This window comes from Manis javanica, chromosome 3 (genome assembly GCF_040802235.1).
Source record: "Manis javanica isolate MJ-LG chromosome 3, MJ_LKY, whole genome shotgun sequence".
NCBI classification, from domain to species: Eukaryota; Metazoa; Chordata; class Mammalia; order Pholidota; family Manidae; genus Manis; species Manis javanica.
The window spans coordinates 145,835,752-145,850,624 of NC_133158.1; the positions used below are offsets into that span (position 1 = coordinate 145,835,752).

The 14,873-nt window shown below is 47.1% G+C and overlaps 1 protein-coding gene across 2 annotated transcripts; it reads left to right on the forward strand.

Moving 5' to 3' along the window:
* The first annotated feature begins 1,602 nt into the window (after positions 1–1,602).
* SHOX2 (SHOX homeobox 2) lies at positions 1,603–12,165 on the forward strand. 2 transcript variants are annotated; one of them, XM_017669422.3, is made up of 5 exons: positions 1,603–2,527; positions 5,434–5,642; positions 8,007–8,064; positions 8,367–8,455; positions 9,986–12,165. In XM_017669422.3, exons 1-5 carry the CDS (start codon positions 2,194–2,196, stop codon positions 10,241–10,243), a joined length of 948 nt encoding a protein of 315 aa, XP_017524911.1. In that variant the 5' UTR covers positions 1,603–2,193; the 3' UTR covers positions 10,244–12,165. The 2 variants fall into 2 exon arrangements, with proteins under 2 accessions (XP_017524911.1, XP_073088268.1); XM_073232167.1 differs by lacking the exon at positions 1,603–2,527 and adding an exon at positions 4,257–5,077.
* Positions 12,166–14,873: the final 2,708 nt, after the last annotated feature.

Consider the following 14,873-nt stretch of genomic DNA (forward strand, 5'->3'; position numbering starts at 1 on the left):
AGAACAGAAGATCAGAATTTAAGAGAAAAAAAAGGCCAAGTAATATTCTAGAAAGTATGATTTCCATCTTCACTAAATGTGAACATTTTAAACTGAGGAGTAGTATAGTATGACATAAAGTTATATATAGCCTCCATTTACATCTATCTTAGAAACACTAATATATTAAGTTATAATTGTGTTCTCTTTTTACAAATGTTTCAGGTTGCTTTGATGGAACTTCTCAAATGATCTGTTAACTCTGTATTGGTGCCTTAACCACTGAGTGGCATACAATGCAAAGTTCTGTAATTTCTTTTCTTTTACTGACCTAAGAAAATGAACAAATTACTTTTAACACCAGAAAGCCTGCATTAATATTCAAGCTACTTCACAATGTCCCGAAAGCCACACTGAAGAGGTATATTTGTTTACACACTCAGGTAAATATAACTTTCCACATGTAAATATTCTTATGTGAAATATATATATATAGCCACACTTTGCACAGCAAGCTTTGTCCTGCACAATACATATAAATGACCCAGAATATAGATATTCTTTCCATATAACACTGTTTCGATGAAAATAGTCTAGGAATAGAATTTTAAATTGTAGCACTGAGACAGAGCCTTTCTTCCGACAGTGAGCATCTGTTTTTGAATAGTCCACGATAGATAAGATGGGGCACAAACTTCACGTAAATTCCTTCTCCAACTCAGAAAGGAATAACCACCTGCTTTTCAAAATTAAGAAATGAATAAGAATGTTTCCCAGGATTCTAGAGAAGCGCTCCTAATTCTTTGCGAAGTGGGGGAGTCGGGTGCAGGTAGTTGTGAGGGAGTTAGGGGTTGAGGATCATGAAACCTCAAGGAGAGAACGAAGTCTAACTTAACTGTCCTTGACCAGGAGCTTAAGGAAACACTTTAAAGTGGTATCTGTCAGAGACAGCAGCTCGGAAAATGTGTTAAACCGACTGGCCTCTTCGGGCAGGGTTTGTCGGTTGAAGGTGGGCTTTGGGTTCTAGGATGCGAGTAAATCAGAAACTCTCCAAGGCGGGAAGCTTAATGAAGACCCAGGCTCAGTTCTGGCTGCGGGCCAGGAAGCCCCTAAAAGGAGCTGCCTGGGTCTGAGAAGCTGTAGAGGAAACCTACGCTTCTGGGTAGGGTTGTGAAGCTGGGATGCCGGGCTGCGACGGGGTCTGAACAGCCGGTTTAGTAGGATTGGGATACGGGGTCAGAATACGCAACTGGAGTGCGGGCGCCTAACGCAGGGCAGAGGATACAGGAGAGCAATGCGCGGCGGAGCAGTAGAGCTGCTCCCTGACCCCTGGCCAGAATGTAGAGTCTGATGCAGAGTCGGGATACTGTGCAGACTCCCAGAGCCGCGCACTTGTCAGTTTCCTCCTGGCCACGCCCCGGCGGAATAAGTCCAGCTCCCCAGTGTTTAACTAAGTCGCGATACCAACGCAAAAACCACGCCTAATTAAATTAATTAGCGGTTCTTGTCAATCCTGGATTAATAGCCAAGAGCGCAGGAGGCCGAGGCTATCCGAAAACCCGAGCGGTCTGGGACCTGCCTCTTCCTTCGGCCCCTGTTCCCCTGGGCTGCCCTCCCTCTCCAGCCCCGGCCCGCCCGGGCTCCGGCTTCCGTCTCCCTCTCTCTCTCTCCCTCTCCCTCCCTGCCTCTTCCCCTCTCTCCTTCTCTCCTGCTCCTTCCCCCCCACCCCCAGGTAGTGGCGCGGGTGCTCCCCGGGAAGGGGCTCCCTCCGAGTTGAGAAGGGGAGGTAATTTACTCAGAACAAGGGGCCGCCTTTGCGAAGTATAAATAGTGAGACTTGAAGCGCAGCGTTGCGATCAGATGTGAACTCTCCGCAGGAAGAATTGTCAAAGATCTTAACACTGAGCCAGCGCGCTCCGGCCGGGAAGCCTCGGCTCCCCTTTCCCTCCGGCGGCCCCCGCCCCGTCCCTCTTCCTCCTCCTCTTCCTCCTCCTCTTCCTCCTCCTCCTCTTCTTACTTCTTTTTCTCCTTTTACTTCTCTTTCTTCTTTCTTCTCTTTTCTTCTTCTTCCTCCTCCGCCCTTTCCTCCCCCACCCCCTGCCCCATTGATGTGTTATTATTGGGGGGGCTGGAGCAGTAAAAAAAGAAGAAGGAAAAAAAGAGCGGGTCTCGGCTGGGAGAGCCTGGGCGCAGGGCTGACCGGCGTCGGCGGCGATGGAAGAACTTACGGCGTTCGTCTCCAAGTCTTTTGACCAGAAAGTGAAGGAGAAGAAGGAGGCGATCACGTACCGGGAGGTACTAGAGAGCGGACCGCTGCGCGGGGCCAAGGAGCCGACTGGCTGCGCCGAGCCCGGCCGGGACGACCGCAGCAGCCCGGCAGTCCGGGCGGCCGGCGGAGGCGGCGGTGGAGGAGGCGGAGGCGGAGGCGGAGGAGGTGCAGGAGGAGGAGCAGGCGGAGGAGCTGGAGGAGGGCGCTCTCCTGTCCGGGAGCTGGACATGGGCGCCGCCGAGAGAAGCAGGGAGCCGGGCAGCCCGCGGCTCACCGAGGGTAACGGCCTGACCCCCGGCCGCGGTTCCCCTTCCCGCCTTCCTGACTCTTCTTTGGCGGGAGAGGACTCTTAGGCCCAGAGGGCAGAGGGGCGGGATGCAGAGAGGTCCCCTGTACCCCAGCTTTGGAAGCTAGAGTGATGATGGAAGGGTGGGAGTCCGGTGGTGTGCACGGTCGTGGGTGGGGTCCGAGTGTGTGTGCGGGAAGGGGGGGTGTGGGTTTTGCGCCCGATCTTCTCAGACGCCCCCGCTATTCCCATTTCACTGAAACGCATTTTCACCACCGGAGGATGGGCCCGCAGCCCAGATGGCCCGCAGGAGGAGGGCAAGTTCGCCGGGCTCGGCTGCGGGCGGGGGTGACGGGAGCAGCTGGGGCAGGCGGCGGCCTTACGGTTAGCATTCTAGCGCAGTTTGCGGGAGCCCCTTTCCTAGGCCTGAGAAAGAGGAAAGAGAGAAAAGAGAAGACTGAAATTGATTCGGATTTCACCCTCCAATCTCCCCCAGGTTTCGAGCTGCCGCTAAAATTCACTGGAACCCCGTGAAGACCCTGGATCATTGATCTTGGGGGCTAAAACTTCCCATTCTCTTTGAGCTATGAAGGTAGAATGAGGTCAAGACCGGCCACGGTTCAGGCTAGGCTGTTACTCTCGGGAGACGCGTTGGGCTCCTTTTTTTGGTTGTTTTTTCGATATTTACACAATTCTTTTACTGCCTCGAGTCTTCCAGTGCTCTGTTTTTTTGGGGGGGGGGCGTAGGGGGTGGGATAATCCTCTGGTGCCAGCAAAGTCTTAGGAAACGGCTTTATCTAAATGGTGGAGCGTCCTTTACCAATTCAAAGGAGTTCAACAATAAAATTAATTTGGCACTTGGTGCCTGCAGTAACTGGTGTGCTGCCATATTTTTCCAATTACGAAAATATGTGGCATGCGTAGAATCACATATTTAAGCAAGTAATTAAGTTGTTTATAACACGGTCTGTTCCTGTTTAAGCCAATAAGTGGAAATTGGGGGACGAAATAAGAGATTATATTAAGTCTATTAATCAACTGGAAATGTGGACATTTTTCTCTTTGAAACTCCAAAGTTTGAGAGGGATCCACTGTGGGTGACATGAAATAGACGAAGCCTTCTTACCCCTTTGGCAGAATCTGAAGGGTGTGTTTGCATATTTAAATTTCATTACAGTATCAGTGGAAATATTTTCTTGTTAACTTGCTCTGAATGTTTACTATCACGTTATCCACGTCCCTCCCAGAAGAAGACAAATGTCCACAAAACGAACTCTTAGAACTAGAAATGACAGCAACTCTTAAGATCACCGTAGCTAGAATGCCAGACTGGGCTGAGATCTTGAGGCTCTTGTCCCCCCAGACCTGGCATCAGGGTCCTCCTAAATTTGGAAAGTGATGGCATAACTGTCAGGTGGCCCTGTGAAGCCTCCCGGGATGAGTCTGCAGCTCCAGGCCCTGTATAACACCAGCGCGCCTGACTGCGAAACTAGGGTCTGAGCCCAGGCAGTCTCAGTCCTGGGATTGTTAATTTCCAAGCTCAGGACAAGTATTAATTTCTCTGCAGGCTGGCTCTTTCGGAAATTATTTTTAACACCCAGGCTGATCAGGATCCTGGGCTGGGAAGAACTGCAAACAGCTCAGACTACCCAAACTCAGCTTTGGCATCTTAGAAACCCAAGTCTCCGACTCACCGGCAGAAGATGAAGGTTCTAGAGGGCAGCTTCAGTTCATACGGGCTCCCCTCATCACTGCCCTTTGGCCTAAATACATACATCCATATCCCTCGGGTGTCTCTGTATGCTTACAGTCGAAGAGATCCTGTTTCTAAAGGAACCAAAGGAGGGACAGCAAAGTAGCAACGGATGTGTGCAAACCCAGAGAAGGAAAATGCACACTTTATTAAACATCCGAGCTGCTGGATGCATGAAAAGGCTTTGAGCAACCAATAGAAACTGAGGATTGCGAATGTTCCGCTTGAACCTGTTGATCTCTATGGGTTTAAGCGTTTAGGGTCGGGTCTGCCTTTCCAATGGGGAAGGAGAAAGAGAACAGAGGCAGTGGTCTGTTTTGCCGACCACCCGAGGCTGGTTTTTCCGCCTCGGCTTCTGGCCCGGCGTGAGCGGCGAGCTCTCCAGGCCGCCAACATGGCGTGGGCTCCTCTGTTCAGGCGACCCAGGTCCAGCAGGGGGACAGGGACTGTCTGGCTGGGCCGTCCACAGGGTTTGGCCCGAGCCGTGGGTCAGCACCGTGCGACTGGCGATGCGGCTCCAAGAGTCGCGCAGAATCGGGGTCTTGTTCTCCCTCTGCGACCCTTGGGCCCAATTGTTCCAAATTAGACTCGCAAGTTTGAGACAGAGAGAGGGAGAGCCATCGGCTACTGGAGCCGGCCTTAGAATGGCCCAGCACCCTGGGAATGGCCGGTATGAGAAGCCAGTGCGCGGCGTCGCCGCGCCCTTCTACACGGACCGAGTTCTGTGACGGGCCCAGTGCGTCGCTTTTTCATTTCTGTGCGTGCGTGGAAGAGAGTGAGTGCGAGAAGGGTGAGTGGGATAGATTTGGTGTTCGCGGGGGTGGGAAGGAGACGAGGGCGTGGATAGTGAGGAGGCGAGCTGAGGCCACAGTTGCAGAGGAGATGGGTGGGTGAATGCCCACCTTGCCCGCGGGCAGCCGCCCAAAGTTGATTTTTGCATGTGTCCAGGATCCCTTCCTCCGCGCGGGGTGAGGGCCTGGACAGGAACTCCAGGAGGGGGCAGGATCCTCCACCCTTACTGACACAAACCTGGTAATGGGATTTGCTGTGTTGTTTTTGTCCGTGTGTGTGTGTGTGTATGTGTGTGTGCTGTGCGCGTACGTGGACGTGGACGTACGTGTGGCCCTGTTCGTGGTGCCCCTTCAGTGTCCCCGGAGCTGAAGGAGCGAAAAGAGGATGCTAAAGGGATGGAGGACGAAGGCCAGACCAAAATCAAGCAGAGGCGAAGTCGGACCAATTTCACCCTGGAACAACTCAATGAGCTCGAGCGGCTTTTTGACGAGACCCACTATCCGGACGCCTTTATGCGCGAGGAACTGAGCCAGCGGCTGGGGCTGTCCGAGGCTCGAGTGCAGGTACCCGGCTAAAAGGACATCAAGGCTGGGTCCCCTGGAGCGGAGGAGGGACACACTGAGGGTTGGAGAGGCGGCTTGGGGGGACACACACTGAGGATTGGGGCTCAAGTGTCTGGAGGTGAGAAGGGAAGGGATGTCTTTACTGGAGGTCTTATTTTCCAAAGTACATCTTAGTCTTGTAGCATTTTTCTCCCCTCTCCCAACATATGTTCCCAGCAGAAGAAAGCTGTGCTGGGCTTGCTCCCAGAGTTTCTATAAACCACACCCCCCTTGCCTCACGATGCCTTTAATGTGGTTTAATCCTAATGGGCCTACTTTTATAAGCCTTAAAAAAAATCTCACAGAAAACGTTTTATCTTCTGGATGCCTTAAAAGTTACAAGGAATATTTTGTTCGCCTGAGTTGGTTTTCCGTGAGGGTCTGCTCTCGGATCTAGGTTTGCCGAGCGGATATGCCAATTAGGTTTATAGATGTACAGACTATAAAGAAAATTAGTCCTATTAAGGGGAGAAATTTACAGTTTGCCATTAGAGGCTGATATTAAACTGTGTGTTAAAGAGTGGAGAAATAAATGCATTTTGGTCACTCTTTGTTCCCTCTTTTAACCTGAACCTACAGGCAGCAAACCTGAACGTACAGAAATTTGTTTTTAAAACAACTCACATATCTTAGTTATTGGCATTTCCAAAGTCTGACCCCCAGCAAGTGCCATATCCGATGAAATTAGAATTGGAGCAGATTTTCTTTCCTGATTGTGGTGATAAATACAATAGCAGTAGTAGGCTTCAGGGGCATTTAAGGTGAAAAATTATATGCATACATATCCTTCTAGTTTTATGCAGAGCAAATATAAATGTTTCAGATTTCCACTCAAATAATAAAATAGTAGAAAATGATGGTCATTATTTGTTTGAACACATGGAGCAGTTTTAAGCCTGAACATCTGCAGCTGTTACAAAGTATCACTGTAACAGATACTCCCGGGGTCTCTGGGCACAGAGACCACCATCTGCAGCAAACTATGCAATTCTTATGGGGCTCTCCGCATCTTGTAATAGGATCAGGACAAAAACAGAGCAGTCACGTTGAAGTGGAAAAGTAATAATAGGCTGCCTTGGTCATCACAGTGTCAACAGCAGAGCCTTCCTTTTTAAATCTCTACTACTTTGCTGTGTGTACTGAGATCTCTAGGGGCTCAGGAGCCCCTTAAAGACATGGTGATAATTATTACAGTTATGAGCATTAGTATCTCAGTTCACTCTTCTAGGGGAAAAAAAGAGGCAAGAAGCCTCAGGCCATGTGAATTACACAAAGGATGCCACCCTGGCATGAAATCTACCCTTTTATTACACTAAATAGCAGGGGAATTTTTGAAGATTTGCATTGACTATGACACTTGCTTTCAAAAACAGAAACAGCTCTGAAATAATATTTTACTTTCATGTGTTTTTTATAAACGTTAATTTGTGAATCAGTCAGTATGCTGTGTTATTGGAACATAATGCTGTCTTATTGGAGTATAAAAGCAGCTTTATTTGAATTTTTAAAAACCTGTCATACAGCCTCTAAATGTTTCAAGTTTATTTAAGATGGTAACATCTAGGAAAGGATGGTACCAGGAGTTACTTGATTCATACCCCAACCCCTTTTCACAGAATGTTGTTCTTTTTTTTTCTCATAAGAAGTGAACTTCTTTGCTGGTCTTTATGTTTTAATACTTTTATTTAAATTTTAGAGCTGTTTTCTAGATGCTTCTCTACTACCCTGACTGTAAGCAGCGCTTTTTCAATGAAAGCAAATTAGATTATAATGATAATGGCACAATTATTCTGCTACTGTGTTACACCATGCTGCACAGAGGAACAGAGAAATTCTAAACTTCTTTGTAGTGAAGCTTTTATGACACTAATTACCTCTCGCTCACACCCCAGGAAAAAAAAAAAAACAGAGTCACTATTTGCCTTGGTGTTTGGTTTTTCTTGAAGATGAAGCTAATTAATATTACAGGCTATTAATGAGCACATTCTTCTTAAGTCTTACTAGGCAAACATCTAAACCCATTATCACTTTGGTATCAGGTATCAGGGAGAGTTTTAGGCCTTGGGGACTCTGTAATGTGGAAAGATGAAACCAGGACTAATAGCAATTTATCAAGAAACAATTTATCTTGCAAGTCTATGAAATGTATCTATTTTGTCAATCATTTACATTTTTAACTTTAGACTATTCTTCATAATTCAAAGATTGCTTACTCTATCTCCCAATTTTTCCTTCTTTTTTTGCCACTATTCTTTCTTCATTGTAATTTCTAAAAATTGTTTGAGTTATAACATTTAGGTGTAATTTTTTCCCTCCAATTTGTAGGTTTGGTTTCAAAATCGAAGAGCTAAATGTAGAAAACAAGAAAATCAACTCCATAAAGGTATGCTTCTCAGACAAAGAATATTTGATATTCTAAGTAGAAAGAGAATTAGTGACTATTGTTATTACAAAGAAAGAAACTTCTCAAAGATAACTATGTCTCTTATTTAAAAATCTGCTCTGAAGGCAGTTAATGAGAATTCTGAAGTTTGGAGGTAATTATATTTAATTTTGGAAGCAGTTTAGGAAGATAGTCCAATTCCAAAGGAATTATTTCTACTTTGGTATTATCTGGAACAATGGAAAACAATGCTGGGAATATTAAACTCACATTATTGTGTTTTGTTCCTCCATATTTTATAGGTGTCCTCATAGGGGCTGCTAGCCAGTTTGAAGCTTGTAGAGTTGCACCCTACGTCAATGTAGGTGCTTTAAGGATGCCATTTCAGCAGGCAAGTACAGCCCAGTTTTAACTTATTTAACGGTAAAAAGACCTGGATGCTTTAACATCCCCTCTTTCTGAGCCCCAATGTTGGTGTCTGTGCAGATGGAGAATCAATTTTGAGATGATATAGTGTATCTACTCCCCCTTAAAAGAAGCCTGTACAATGTCAGGGGCCTACACACCTAGTCCTTTCTGTCCTTGTGGGAAATCTGAAGAGGCCAGAGGGTAGCAACTGGTCCTTTAAAAATGCACTAAAGATTGCACTAGGAGAGAGGAAGGAAAAGCCTTTTGATTAAGATTTTGTCAGATCCAATACAGAGGCTGGTTTCTAAGGCTGCTCTCTAAATATTTTTCTAAGTATTTTCAATCTCTTAGTCACATTAAATGTCTCTGACAGAAGAAGAGTAAATAAATAAAAGTACTCCCAAGTCAAGACTTGATTTTTTAGAGCTGTCTCTGCAAACAAAGCCTCATTTCTAGTAGAGAGGGAAGCCTTGGTCTTCCTGGGGATGCCCTGCCTCTTTTTTAGCCACGAAGAAATCTTTAAGACTAGGTTTTAAAAGGACAGCCTGCAGCAATGATTTAATCTTGGGAAGTCCCTGTGCTCCAAACTCCCACTCTCCAAGCCTAAGGGCGCAATCTTTTCTCAACCAGTGCCTGACTTTCCCCATCCTCAGCCTGAACCCCTGCTTGGTAGGACTGTGAAGTCATGAATTAGTTCTCAGTTGCCAGTGACCTGGGCTTGAGAGACACCTGGGTGCACCCATGTATTGATGGTTAGTGTTAGGGAGATGTTAGCTCTTGTGGCACCACAGGACTCCAGCATCCTGATGTTAGGCTTTTGAGGCAAGAGAGAATGACTGGAGAAAGACAGAGGGGGACCTTAAGGAGATCCTACTACTCAGAACGTGATCTCTGCAGGCCTGTAGCAAGCACCACCTGGACGGTTGTTACAAATGCAGAATCTCAAGCCCCGTTCTAAACCTTCTAAATTATAATCTGCATTTTAGAAGATTCCCAGATTATTCTTACAACAGTGAAGAAGTACTAACAAAGGTGCCAATTTTAATGAAGATACAATGGTCTCTCTAAGTGACGTTAAAAAGTTTTGTAGTTTGCTAGTTGATACCTCAGTACTTTAGCAGTGGTAAGAGGTGTATGAGGGCATCGAGAGAGGAGGGCAATGGTTCTTACCCCTAATCTTTCCAGTATACTATGGTTATTTTGAGGAGGAAATGTTTTACAAAAGTATTGTTGCCCCTGATGGACCCAGCTCCCCAGGGCGCCGCCACTTTCCCACAGATAGGGAGTCCCGGGGACCCGGGGATGAGCTGAGCGATTTGCAGAGTCTCGGGGGCACTGGAGAGTATCCCTGTGGCTCCCCATAATCAGTAACAAACTGAGGTCAGGCAAACACCCCATTCCCGTCACCTGCCCCAGCCTTCCCCTGAGTCAAGCTGGACGCCGTTAATGCTCTGTTTCTATTCTGTTGTCACCCTAGGATAGTCATTGCAACGTGACGCCCTTGTCCTTTCAGGTTCAGGCGCAGCTGCAGCTGGACAGCGCCGTGGCGCACGCGCACCACCACCTGCACCCGCACCTGGCCGCGCACGCGCCCTACATGATGTTCCCGGCGCCGCCCTTCGGACTGCCGCTAGCCACGCTAGCCGCGGACTCGGCCTCCGCCGCCTCGGTAGTGGCTGCCGCTGCTGCAGCCAAGACCACCAGCAAGAACTCCAGCATCGCCGATCTCAGACTGAAAGCCAAAAAGCACGCGGCAGCCCTGGGTCTGTGACGCCAACGTCAGCGCCAACATCGCGCCTTCGCGGCGCGCAGCCTGCGCACCCTGTACTCCCCGCTGCTTCTCCGTTATCCCCTCCGGACCTCCGGAGCCGACGCTCTTTCCGCTCCGCTGACCTCCCTTGCCCTCTTCCACATTCCGGACTCGGAGGGCGGGATCCGCGCGGAACTTGGGATCCCAAGAGGTGTACCCGCTGCGTGGCTCCTTACCACTCACCTATACAAGGGCCTAGAATTCAATGGCTTTGTTGGGGGTGTTGAGGTGGTTTGAGGGAAGTTTGTTGAGACTGGACAGGGAGTGTGGCTCAGAGTAAAGCTCCAACGATGAACTCTTGCGTAGAAACAAAAATCCTGTTAATAAAAAAATAACCAAAAAAAAAAAAAAGTAGAAAAGACAAGCCAGACAGAAAAAGAGAAAGGGAATGTATTATTGTTATTGGCGGAAGCTGAAATCGGAGAGAACCAAGGGACAAAAAAATTTAAAAGTTAAAGTATTTTATACACTTACAAATATGGAAAAATAACCTGGACGAATCTCAAAAGAATGGGGAGGAGGGAGTTACCAATTTCAAGTGTATGTTTTTTTTTTTTAGTGGGCTAAGAAGGCAAAACAGAAGAAAGAAGTATACTTATTTAAAGAATTAAGATGAAAAAAAAGTGAACAGCTGGGAAGTTCACAGGTTTGAAACTGACCTTTTTCTGGGAAGTTCACTTTAATACGAGAATTTGATAAGAGAGGCGGGCCTCTTACGTTGAATCAGATGCTTTGAGTTAAAAACCACCATGTATGAAAGAGTAAGAAGAGGGAAGACAGTATAAAGACGAGGAAAGAAAAAAATTAATACACAAAAAAAGTAACCGCAGACAATGATTTCGCTGAGAAATTATGGCAGAACTGTCCAGACTGCTAACAGTAAATTTCGGTTTGCATGTTACTTGTATTCCATTGGTGGTGTCTCCCACTCCCCGCTTTACTCACATGCACTTATTCCATTTTCAAAAAGCGTCTGGTAATTGATATATACCTGTATATATATATATATATAAACACACACACACATATATATATATATATATATATATATACACACATATATTTTGCCCCGTCTTTGATTTGTCGGACAAAAAAAAATGTCGGAAGGGAAAGAACGTACACTTCGATTGTCCCAAGAAGATGGAGGTGGGCAGAAAATGTGGGGAAAAGAAGAAGAAAAGAAGAGCAAATGAGATAATGAAGGTACAGCGCCTCACACGGTGTCTGACACATAGTAGGATGTCAATCAATGTTATCCATCCCTCCTCCTTTTCTTGTATTCCCTCTTGCTGATTTCCGGAAGCCCTGTTTGAGGACCTTGCTTCATTTCCCCGTCTGTCCTGTCACACTCACCTTAAGCAACACCCAGCTAGATACAGGTACTCGGTCTGTGTAAAATATGTCGATACACACGAACAAAGTTTATTTTGGCTATAATGTGTGAACTGATAGTTGACTTTCAACATTTGCATTTTATCTCACAAAGGTGTATAGTCAAGTAATTTTCTTTTTGTCTCAATTTATGTAACTATTTAAACTGGGGTTCCTTGGACTAAGCAATCTGTATCCCAATTCTCTATAAAGCCTCCTTACTTTTTTTCCCCCTTTTGATTTACAAGAAAGAAGAAAAGCTCTTTTAACTGAACTTTGGTATGAGGTTGAGCTTTGTAACTATTTGTTCTCCATGAAAACAAAGTTATTTATATTTGCCATATTTTTTCTAGTGTATTAAGTTATTTTAAACAAAAGATGCTGTTATTTCATGACGTGTTGTCGGTGCAAAATGTTTCGGTTTCACCTCTGTTAAGCCTTTTAAATAAGTGCCAAGTTATTAATTGAAGACACTTTGCGATCAATTGAATGAAAATAGTATTGTTTCATTTGACGGGATTCGCGTCATCTTTGTTCCTGTTACTAGCAAACTCTCCGGAACAGTCTTTCCTTCTTCCTTTTTGATGAATGTGTATCTTTCTCCAATACACCAACTTGGAAAAGCGCTTGCCTCTGCTTCTACGTGCCGCAATCAAGGGGCGGTGAGAATGACGGCTCTGGCTCTCCATAGCGCTAAACGCAACTCCTCCTCTCCCCCGTTTTATCTACCCAGCATAGAAATTGATTTTAAACCAAATCAATAAAGGAACAGATAATACGTAAAATAACATAGAATAACCCCCTTCTCCAAAAGGGACTCTCGTTCTTCATTTTGCCGCACTTTAATTCCTTAAGTTTATCTGGGGACATCTGGGAAAGGCAGGAAATCGGATTTCACGGTGCGAAATCTACCTTGTTTAATTGCGTCATAGTAGAAACTCGGCCCCAGTTCGCTGACCCTTCCCGGACTGGCGATGGTAGTTTGGAAATAGGGTAAGAGCTGCGGAGCGAGGCGGCGGCACTGGGGAGGGTACCTCCCCACTCAGGTTCAGTGCTTTGGCCGAAGGAGCTTCTTTGTTGGTTAAACATAGAAGCTAGGACAGTGTTTAGGAAAGGCAGGGTCTCAGCAGTTCTCAGAAAACCGAAGAGCCCCTCCTCCCTCCTCCTCACGCCCTTTTCTTCCAGGAGATATCCCACTAGTAAAGACCTGCGGCGCTGCCTATTGATAGGTAGAGATGAGGAAGATGCGGCCTTGGCCAGGCCCCAGAAAGAACCTTCTCTTCCCTTTTGGGCTTTTGGGATGGGGGCGTCCTCCTGGAAGATTGAGGGTGTCCTGGGGCCACCACTGGGCCGGAGGACGCGCAGAAGAAACCCCCGCTCTACACACACACCCTTGACCTTGTTCCCCAGAGGTGCTCATGCCGTCCCCACCCGGCCATGTCCGGGTTTAGCTCTCACTCAAAGCTCTTCCTCCGCGTAGATGCGGGTGGTTATATTTATCTTTTAGCTTTCGAAGACCACTGAACAGGACTTGCGCTGTACTCAGTGCACAGGCCGTGCGGGTCTTCTACATGGAAAGCGTCCCTAGCTTTCACACCAAACATCTGCCTGGGAACTGAGTGCGCTTTGAAGCGGCCGCCCCGCGCCGCCGGCCTCGGGCCGGGGCCGGGGTCCGAACCCTCAGGCTCCACGCCCCAGTCCTAATCCAGACCCTGACGCGGGGTTGGACCTTGCCCGGGCGCCCCAAGGGAGGTCGGAAGTCACGGGAGAGCTTAGACTGGGAGGTTGGAGGTTCCGTCCCAAGTCCAGCCGTGGGCGCCGCGGACGTGCAGGCCAGCTAGTCCGCACAGCAGAGTTCAGGGGGAATCCTGAGGTCAGAGGAGGCGGCGCGTCGGGGCCCAGCGGCCGAGGAGCCGGACACCAGGAAGGGGGCGCGGCGGCACGGCCTAGGTCGGCCCGCAACAGAAGCCGTGTGGCTGGGCGCGGAGCCTCGACGGGGTCGGACCCCAGCAAGAGAGCGGAAGGCGGAGGAGCCGGCGGAGGCAAGTCCAGGCAGAAAAGCCTAAGTTTCCGGGCTTGGGGGGACAGTGACTTGAGCCAGGCGCGGCAGTGGGACCCGCGAGACCTCGTCTCCTCCGGTGTCCGCTCTCCTGAGACTCAACCAGGGCCGAGGCCGCCGTTCTGGCCCGTCGGGGCCGCGTCCCTCGGGTCCAACTTTCCACAAATGCCTCTGCAGGTCCGGCTGTCCCTCAGCGCTACCGCCCTAACTCTCTGGCACTCTCTGGCAGGCACCTGGGCCTGTGAGCGAGAGGTTTCAAACCTTGAGTTTCCAAAGCCAACCTGAGAAGGAGTTCAATTCAAATAAAGACCAACATGCATGTCGGCTGGGTTGAAGTTCAATGATGATAATAAAGAATTAATAAACATTTTGCCTACCCCCAGATCTTTCAGGGTGTGCAAAGCCTTCCCGAGCTACAAAATCCCTGATTGGGGAAAACCAGTTGAAAGAGATTACTCAGGACATAATTGGTGTTAAAGATCCTGTGATACAAGAGGCCCAGTAAGATAAGACAGAGGCCTTTGCTTGAAGCTGAAATAATACCTATTTTGAGTTTCCCCCCAGATCTATAACTTTTAGATCTTCAGATGGTAATACTTTAGTATATGCAAAGCTCAAATTTCAGAATTATTTTGATTTCTGAAAAGTGCTTTTTGGCTTCAATGACATGGGAGCCTGTTATTTTTCCACAAATCAGTGTACATCATAAATTGCAAACATTTGTAATAAGAGCTCAAGATTGTTTATTTTTATGTAACCTCAAGCACTTGACTATGTTAAACAACAGTACAGCAAGTCTGTGAAATCAGCTTTATGTGTGTGAGGGAATTAAAGGATCATTCCTTTTCATCACATAAACAAAGCATTTAAGATTGTTTTGATTGTCAGTCTCCCAATTTTTAAAGTCTTACAATTGACAATTAATTTTAGAGTCATTCTGTGCAAAATAATTACTAAAGTTATATCCTGTTTTAATTAAATGTTTCTGGCCAGAAGAAAATGGTATTCTACATTGAGGAGTGGGTGATTGTTTTTAATGTCATATTACTTTAAATTATTTTAGTCCAAATGTAAATAAAGTGTGCTAATTCCAACGGGGATGGAAAGGCATGAAATGCTTTCTTAATGTGGTAGTCGAACAGTTAGTCAAAGTGCATTAAA